At 43.3% G+C, this 9,313-nt stretch overlaps 1 protein-coding gene across 2 annotated transcripts in view; it reads right to left on the bottom strand.

The window, feature by feature from the left end:
* Window positions 1-743: 743 nt before the first annotated feature.
* The window catches only part of DRAM1 (DNA damage regulated autophagy modulator 1), a 42,073-nt gene continuing 33,503 nt past the window's right edge, over window positions 744-9,313 (bottom strand). The window contains exons 6-8 of one of the 2 annotated variants that reach the window (XR_007129396.1): window positions 4,757-4,849; window positions 3,937-4,144; window positions 744-1,392 (exon numbers count right to left, since the gene is read on the bottom strand). Coding sequence is in view for 1 of the 2 variants with exons in the window: in XM_047741142.1 (XP_047597098.1) it covers window positions 4,100-4,144; window positions 4,757-4,849 (138 nt within the window). In the remaining variant the exon portion in view is untranslated. Of the gene's footprint in view, window positions 1,393-1,783; window positions 4,145-4,756; window positions 4,850-9,313 lie in introns of those variants that run through there. The other variant, XM_047741142.1, reaches the window with a different exon arrangement.

The following is a 9,313-nucleotide window of genomic DNA, read 5'->3' as shown; positions in this document are numbered from 1 at the left end:
GTGGAGTCGGCTTTGGGGAACAGTGGGGCACAGAGCACTGCTCTTTGCTGAGGGACTGCCGAAGCTGGGGCTTACTAGGCATCTCGTGGCACCCCGGCTCAAACCACAAAGCAGATTGTTGGTACCTCGGTTAGCATTGTCTAAGCATTGGTTTTGGAAGTTGCAGCCACTCCCAATATGAGTCTGGCATCCTGCTGCCCTTCATTTTAGAAGATGAATCTCCTGGGGGTGACCAAGGAGAGTCAAGAAGCTTCTCCTCCAGGGCTGAAGGCTGTGGTTGCTCTCTTATGCAACAGACAGGACGCAAACGCATGACATTCTGGCCTTGAGAATGCCAGGCACTCAGAGCCAGACCAAGAATATGTGTGTGGGGAGACAGCTGGGCTTACTGGCCTGCCAGAATCAGGGAGTGGGAGAGAATGGGATACCACTTATCTCCCTCCCACTCCTCCTTCCTCATTCCAGGGCCCAAACACCAGACCAGTGTGTCTCCAACTGAGTAAAAAAATGGGAACATGGGACGATGCCACACGCAAGGGATGTTAGGAAACCCAAACACAGCACAACACGGATGTGCTTAATTTGGTTTATGAAATGCAATTTCTGTGGAATTCTCTGTTAGTGAAGAAAGAAAAGAAAAAGAGAAAAGAGAAGGAAAGAGAGAGAGAAAAGAAAGGAAAAAAGAAAAGAAAAACAAAAAGGGAAGGAAGGACGAAAGGGAGGAAGGGAGGGAGGAAGAAAAAACCCACTTGATTCGCAATCAGGAAAACACGAGTCCCCGCCCGGACTCCGTTGCCAGGCGGCAGCAGAACCTCTGGCACGTCCCTGAGCTGCTCTCTCCGTTTCCTCATCTAAAACGTGATGGATAACTGCCCGACCAACCACACGGGGGGTAAATAAAAACACAAGCTGGGAAAAGCATAACTTCGAAGGTAACTGAAGGCATGTTTATTACCCAAATGGTTTACATTTACTTCTTTTAACCTGAAAAGGTTGTCAGCAAGTATCATTTGATTTACCCTGAAGCAAGTTAACTTGCCTTCCCTGGAGGGCGGGCAAGGGGTGGGGGGTTGGTTATCTACTGTCCTGTGTCTGTCCCAGATCCATTTCCCATTCTTTTCTTCTGAGAAACAACTTCACCCACCACCAGCCCAGCATTTCAGACACCGCTGGCCCCTCCCTGGTCCAGAGGGGGACACGTGACACAGGGCTGACTAAGAGCATCAGACCTCCCTGAGCATGGGCACGTGACCCAAGCCAGCCAATCAGAGACAATGAGCTTCAACTCACGGGCTTTTGTGCGAACTCTGCAGAGGTCCCCTCTTTCCACTGGACAGGTTGTCGCCCTCGGGCTTCTAGAAGCCATCTCTCGCCCATCTGGGGGAAACCTGCCTGCGAATGATGCCAACAGAGAGAGAAAGTAGAGCTAGGAGAAGGAGAGAATAAGTGAAGTTCTGGTACCACTTTTGGATCCAGTCATCCCTGAAGCCAGCTCCACCCCTGGACTTGAGTCAATAGAAGGCCCCTTCTTTGACACTTTAAGTTGGATTTCTGGTGCCTTCACCTCTAAGGGTCTAGAGTGATGCAAACTTCTGACCCTAATATTTGAGTCTCTACACAAACATGAACCACTGCACCCACATGCAAAACTACAGGAATGAAGAAAACAAGATTTACACTCTATCTTGATGGGGTCCAAGCAGAGCAAGATTGTTTCCTGAATATATAGACTTCATAGTAGTACCTAGTCGACATGTTGTAATTGAACTGAGACACAAATTACTAAAATAAAGAAATACTTCATTTTATTTTACTCTGTCAGCCATGAGGTCCAAGGAAATGCAAGCTCATGGAAATTAGAAATAATCCCGAAATATGGATAAGACCAGCTTTAGAGGTTTCATGGAATCAGCAGAATGTGATTGTCTGCAGTGATTTTTGGCGCTCTCAGTTTGCCAAGCCAGGTGTACCATTTTGTCTAGCCCATCTAAGAAATTCAGTGGTAACTGTCCAGGTTGAGGAGAGTTGTCACAGAGTGGTGAAGCCCAAACAACTGAAATGTTCACAGTACACAAAGCAAAGCAAGTCAGCATTACTGGGTGATACAGACTATTCATTTATCACTTAACTAGTAAAAAGTGTACCAGTGTAAATCTCATTTTACAGCACTACAAATATCCCTAGTCATGCCTTCCTTTGTTCACTGACTCGTTCATTCATTCAATGATATTGATTAAGCTCCTAGTAGGGATGGACCAGGAGGTGCCCTGGTAAACGCTGGAGTTACAAAGTTAAAGATTAAGGCCCATACTCTGTCCTCAAGGAGCTCCGAATCTATCTTGCAGAGAGATAAGGAAATGAAGAATGACAATGCATCATGAGAAGCACAGGTAGGGAAAGTCTGTTCGAACTGAGTCCCAAGCGTGGATCCATTCTCCTTCAGGTTCCTTAGCACAGCTAAGTGACACTTCTCCCCCATCTTCAGAATAAGGAATGCTTGACATCGTTTCACTTCCGGTGTTACCGTGGGGAGACACAGCATTACAAGTTGCAACAAACTCAGACATGGTTATGGGGTTCTCACAGCTGAACATGCAGGGGACACAGTTGGTCGTTGCAGAGCTGGCTGACTGCTTCATTCCCTTGAGACCATTACTGAGGAGCCACGATGTGCTCAAAACTCTCAGAGTCCCTCCCAGCCTGTCTAGGTGGGCTGCTCTGCCCTTGGCATTCATCCTCAAGGTCTGGACCTACTCGGCTGGATGCAGATTTGTGGTCTGGAGGGTCTTCGAAGGAAGGCCTTCTCTTCGGCTTTCAAATCTAAGCCTTAACATGTCAAGGCCCACTTCTTGCTCTGGAACCATTAGCTTTTCCTTTGTCATGGGTGCTTTGGGTGAGAAGGTGGAGTCTGTAGGTCTTGCTTAACAAAGGACTGACTCCTGTCTCGTACAGTGTGCAAACATCCAGCCACCCACATTGAAAGAAGGAGCAAATAGCCTGCACCCTGCACCCTCTCTTTCTCCTCTGTCTCAGACCTGTGTTCTCTTCCACAGGCTTAGTGGCAAGAAATGAACTCGAGACGTGAGTTTTAGCTCCTGAGTCAGACTGCATGTATAGATAGCATTTTATGCCGGTAACAATAAAGGGTGGTTTTAAAAATGGTCTTTTTAATGCTTTTCACAGATTGGCTTTTGTGGAGGTTTAGTATTAACCAAAGTTCTCCTTCCCATAATCCTACCTTCCATAAATGGTCCCTGAGATACTTCCCCTCCTTGCTTATCCAGCAAAGACAACAATCCGGAATCCCATGAGGTTTTCCTTGTCAGGGGCTTGCCTCCATTTTATTGTTGTTCTAAAGCTTTTCTAATCTGTCTTGATGAATTCATCCCACCTGGAACTGGGCCCACTATGGAATGCCAGTTAGGTTAGCAGCAAGGGTAAAGGCTTTGGCACTGTGAGCAGGGAGGCCCATGGGGGACGGAATTTAAAAACTGAGGTCTTCTGTGTTCACTTAGAGTTAATGTGCATAGCGAGAGTAAGGCCGTTTGATAGAAGCACTTTGCTTAGTTCACTTAAAAATCAGAGTATCCTTGTTAGTGTTCATTTGTTAACTAAATCTTTATGATCATTCTCAAACTTTATAAATGCTATCATGATATAAAATTAGACCATTCATTCTCTAAAAATAAAATTTAAAAATGAGTATGCCCTGATTTTACTTGTTAGTGAATTCCTCATTTAGTGTATTTCCACAAATCACTTACACACAAAGAAAACACAAAACAGAATCTGTGCAAAAATAAGAGCTCTCCATTTTCTGTAACACCTTCTCTTTTCCGTAATGAATTTGTTCATGTAAAAAAAGGGTCTACTTGGAAAATTATAAAAACATTGCTACAATGTCATAAATGCTCTACATTCTCTAGGAAAACATACCTTTGGAAATAGTACAACTATTGGGAATTCTTAAAGAAATTCAAGTTGTGGACGTGCCGCAGATACATTCCACTCAGGGCAACATGGAAACCCTGTCTGTCCTCCCTACCACTTCCAGAAATTGTCTGTGACTCTCACTGAGTGAGGTATCATTCTTCTTTCTTCAAACATCATCATTGATTTCTGTGGATATTCTTAGGGTGACACTCTATTAAAAACAGAAGAAAAAGGTTTCAAAGAAGGTTTTATATGCAAACAATGAATCTTCGAATACCACATCAAAAACTAATGATGTACTACATGGTGACTAACATAACACAATTTTTTAAAAAAGAAGAAAGAGGTGGTAAATCGGTGCCAGCAACAGAGCCCCCCACCCTTCAGATGTGCCCTCACTATGGTTTCGGCAGAGTTTGAATTGGGTCTGACAGAATTTTCTTGGTTTTCTATATACTTTTTGCTAAAAATTCATTTGTTTCAAAACGTATGATTTTCTTTGTTGTCAAACCTGATAAGGTCCCACATCCTCTCTGCCTTGGGCACATTTTTCAACAACGAACTTTGTTTTCAACAATAAACTTTGTTTATTCAAAGGATGTATTTCCTATTATTTGGAACTAGTAAATGAGGCCACCTCAGAAAGCTAATAACCAGGATATAGGACTATGAGCATCCATCCAGGGGGCAGAGAACATATGAAAATTTCATTGTTTGGGAGAGCAGTTAGAGATACTTTTCTTAGGGAATAAACTAACTTCTATGGCATGCTCTTAACCCTAATTGTCAGCAATTTATAACCTATGAACTGATAAATACCTACCTGGAAATCGTGGATGAATGTTAGGAAGTAGAAAATGAAACCAAAGGCCACTGTCCATTCACAGATTGCACTCACTACGTGATATATGTAATCCTAAAAGCAACAATAAAGAAACAGAATTTAGCCAAAATACACTGTATTCCCTGTAATGGGTGTACAAGAAGCTGGTCAGAACAGAGAGGAAAGTCGTTGGGTGGGCATAAATCAACCCCTTGAGAAAACACAGTGAGGCAGTCCAGGTGGAGGAACATCAGGGCACCTGCCCAATGAGAACATGAGCGCAATTATCCAAAACGTTCTTGAGGCTCTCTTACACTCTGGTTTTAAGACTTAGTCTATATACTTCAAAGAGGCAGAATAAGGGCCACAAAACGGCTGAGATGGGGAGGCAAATTTGGGCTCAAGAGAAGAAAAAATTTTCTATTCAAGGCGTGACTTGCTCTCCCACTGCTAGGAATCCCAAAGTTGAAATGCATGCTTAAAAAACATCAAGTCAAAAAACAAAACAAAACAAAAAACAAAAAAACAACAACAACAAAACATCAAGTCAGCTTCTGGGGCCTTATTAAAATGAGTGCTCGCACCCAGAGAAGAGTGGCTGTCACCACTGGCTGTTGTGTTTCTCTGTTACTATAGAAAATGTCTTACCGGAACACTGTTCTGCTTATAGCCACAGAGCAGAGGCTGAGGAGACATCGAAATGGTATCTGTCTTATTGGGGGCAAAGATGAGAGAATGCAGAGCAAGAGTGGAAGGCTTTAATTGGAGGTTCCTCATATGGAGGCCAGAGAATTAATAAAAATAAATGGACTGACAGTTGCAGAAAAAGAGGAAGAATGGCAAACCCAGTCATCAGTTCAGTTTCATTTTTACCAAATGGGAAAATATGACCCTGGTGTTGCTTTGAGACATTAAAAAAAAAGTCTGTGCGTGTGCATGATTTTTAAAGGCGGTAAATTACTTCAAAAGCATTTTTAAACACCATCCAAAGGTCGCCTGGGTGGCTCCATCGGTTAAGTGTTCAACTCTTGATCTCAGCTCAGGTCTTGATTTCAGGGTTGAGAGTTCAAGCCCCATTTGTGAGTTCCACCTGTGGAACATCCTCAACTACAATAAAATAAAACTGTCTGAGTACAAACTGCATGTCTGCATTCTGACTTGAGCCCACCTGCCAGATTAAGCCTGTGGACTGTCATCAGTTCTCTGATTTCAAACAGTGACCTATCTTTTTCCTACTTCACTTTTTGCTCTGCTATAGGTTACATGCATGAATATGCAAATATGCTAGGTTGCAGGTTGGTTCTACGGTGACGAGTGCTTTCTCTGATCCAGTTTTCGTCCATGAACATTTCATTGTGGTGCATCAAACTCTCACAGACACTGCTCCTCGCTCTCCTCTTGTGTGTCTATATCCGTCCCGGCCCTCATCCAATGCCCACTGGGGAGAACCCCACCAGCCTACACTGGGGGTAGAGAACCGAGGCCCCTACCTCCTTTTGGTGACCTTACCAGGAGATCCACCTCATCCTTTATCACCCTTGGACAGTGAAGATGGCTTATAAAAATGGAAACAGAATTGGGGGAGGATTTCTTTAGCATATTTAATGAAAGCACACTGAACTTGGAGTGCAGACTCTTCTACTACACTTGTGGCAATGCCACAAATTGCTATGTGAAATGAGACAATGATATTAAAATTCTCACCATTGCTACCAAGTTAGTTAATGCACAGGAATGTGCCACACAAGCTCCCAAACATACCACAGAAGTCTGGGGCAGTACCTAAGCCATTGTTCCATTCAGTGAATTAATGTAAAGGGTTTTATGTGCATTCACTGATACTGAGAACAGAAAATAATACATGAGCAGCATGGTGATTTATGGAGTGAGCAGAAAATGAGGTACTTTTCACATTTTTAAGGTAGAAAATGAAATGGAAAACATTTTTTAATTGGCTGGGTCATATACTTCAAGGAATCCTTTCCAGCCCCTGGTTGGTTTGATTTGTGGTGAAAGATCTCCCTCCAGTGGCTGAACTTGTAAAGTACACCCAAAGCCACCCTGCTGGGAAGTCTTGCTTTCAGAAAGGACTTTTTTTTTTTTTTTTTTTTCATTTTATTTTGTTTTATTTTCAGTGTTCCAAAATTCATTGTTTATGCACCACACCCAGTGCTCCGTGCAATCCGTGCCCTCTTTAATACCCATGACCAGGCTCACCCAAACCCCCATCCCCGTCCCCTCCAAAACCCTCAGTTTGTTTCTGAGTCCACAGTCTCTCATGGTTTGTCTCCCTGTCCGATTTTTAAAAAACTTCTGCCTGGATCATTCTCTCACTCACCATCTTCAGTCTCTTCAGAATCTCTCTGTCTGTCTCTCTCTTTAAAGATTTTATTGTTTTACTTGAAACAGAGAGATCATGAGCATGAGCAGGGGCGAGGAGGCAGAGAGAGAATCAAACTCCCCGCTGAGCAGGGAGCCCAATGCAGGGCTGGATCCCAGGACCCTGAGATCATGACCTGAGCTGAAGACAGGTACTCCACCAACTGATCACCCAGGCGCCCCCTCTCCGTAGTCTTCCACAGGCTTCCATCACTTGCCAGAATCCTGCTGTGAAAAATCCCCTGATCCCACTGGCCCTCTAGCCATGTTATATCTCCTCCTCCTCTCACCTCCAAACATTCACTGATAGCTGAATGAACGAACCACCCCCTCACCATTTCTTTACCCTCCTGCAATTGTCTTCTAAAGCCAACACTTTACTGAAACTGCTTTCTGAAAAACATCAGTAACACCCTGGCCCCTTGAAAAACCAACTGGTGTTCTCCCACCAACTCTCCTCTCCTGGGCAACATTCCTTTCCCATATGGCATTTGGAAGTGCCACCACTGGGCATACCTCATGGCATGAGTCCATCTCAATTCCAAACATTCAGTTCCAGGAGTTCTGACGTTAGGGCTGAAATTACCAGTCACTTTACCCTGTGCTCTGGTTCCCAGTCCCCCCACTGGTCTAGTTCCACAAGCAACTGGGCCATTCTCCTTCATGTTTCACTACAGCCTTGGAGTCAACAATTCTAAAACCAAACCCACCCCCCCTTCCCTGCATGGAATCATTTATTCCTGTTTGGGACCCTGCTTCTATCTGCTCATGGGGACAGATTCTTGGCTCCCCCCAAGATAAAATTTGGAAGTCCTCTTTGATTCATTTCCTTCCATTCTCGTCACTTGCCAGCACCCATTAAATATTTCCCCTTCTTACTTCCACCCTAGGCTAATCTTTTTTTTACTTATTCTTCTTAAAGTTTTCTATTTTAATTTCTGTATAGTTAACATACAGTGTGTATGTATGTATGTATAATTAACATACAGTGTAATGTTAGTTTCAGGTGTACAATACAGTGATTCAACACTTGCATACATCACCCTCATCACAGCAAGTGCACGCCTTCATCCCCTTTACCTGTTTCACCCAACCCTCTCTCACCGCCCCCTCTGGTAACCATCAGTTTGTTCTCTATAAAATTACAAGTCTATTTCTTGGTTTGTCTATCTCTCTTTCTCACTTTTTCCTTTGTCCATTTGTTTTGTTTCTTAAATTCCATATATATATATATGAAATCATACATTTTTTGTCTTTCTCTGACTTATTCGCTTAGCATTATACTCACTAGCTCCAACCATGTTGTTGCAAATGGCAAGATTTCATTCATTTTATGGCTGAATAATATGCCATTGTATATATATACCACATCGTTAACCATTCGTCTACTGATGGACACTTGCGCAGCTTCCATCATTTGACTATTGTAAATAATGCTGCAATAAACATAGGGGTGCATGTATCTCTTTGAGTTAATGTTTTTGTATTTGGGGGGTAAATACCCAGTACTGTGATTACTGGATCGTATGCTAGTTCTATTTTTAACTTTTTGAAGAACCTCCATACTGTTTTCCACAGTGGCTGTACCAGTTTGCATTCCCACCAACAGTGCACAAGGGTCCCCTTTCTCCACATCCTCACCAACACTTGTTTCTTGTGTTGTTGATTCTAGCCATTCTGACAGGTGTGAGGTGTTATCTCATTGTGGTTTTGATCTGCATTTCCCTGATGATAAGTGATGTTGAACCCCCTAGGAGAATCTTGATTTGAAATCTAAACTAGAAAACTGCCTTCTCCCTGCCACCCTAACTCCAGGCTCTCTCCTCAGCCCTTTATCCCAGCACTGCTGCTGACAAATAGCTACCTGCTAATATATTTTCAATACTTGCCTGTTTAAAGCCTTCAGAAGCTTATCCTGGTCACCTACGTCAAGTAGGATCCTCTCTGCCTACCTCTTAAAACTTTGCACAAACTCCCTGCCCGAGAAGATAGACCTGACCACGTTTATTCTCCGGTTCATTCTAAAACAAAGTGCCCTCTGTGCTGGAGCGGGTCTCACCCTTTCTGCTTAACACTCACTGCTTCCTCGGACCTCTATACACCTTAATTCACATCGGCCCCTTTCTATTAAGTGTCTGACCTCTTTTGATAAGGAAATTCAATTAGGAACTCAAAATT

Source organism: Lutra lutra, chromosome 8, assembly GCF_902655055.1.
Source record: "Lutra lutra chromosome 8, mLutLut1.2, whole genome shotgun sequence".
In the NCBI taxonomy this organism is placed as follows: domain Eukaryota; kingdom Metazoa; phylum Chordata; class Mammalia; order Carnivora; family Mustelidae; genus Lutra; species Lutra lutra.
This window is presented reverse-complemented; position numbering and strand designations above follow the sequence as displayed.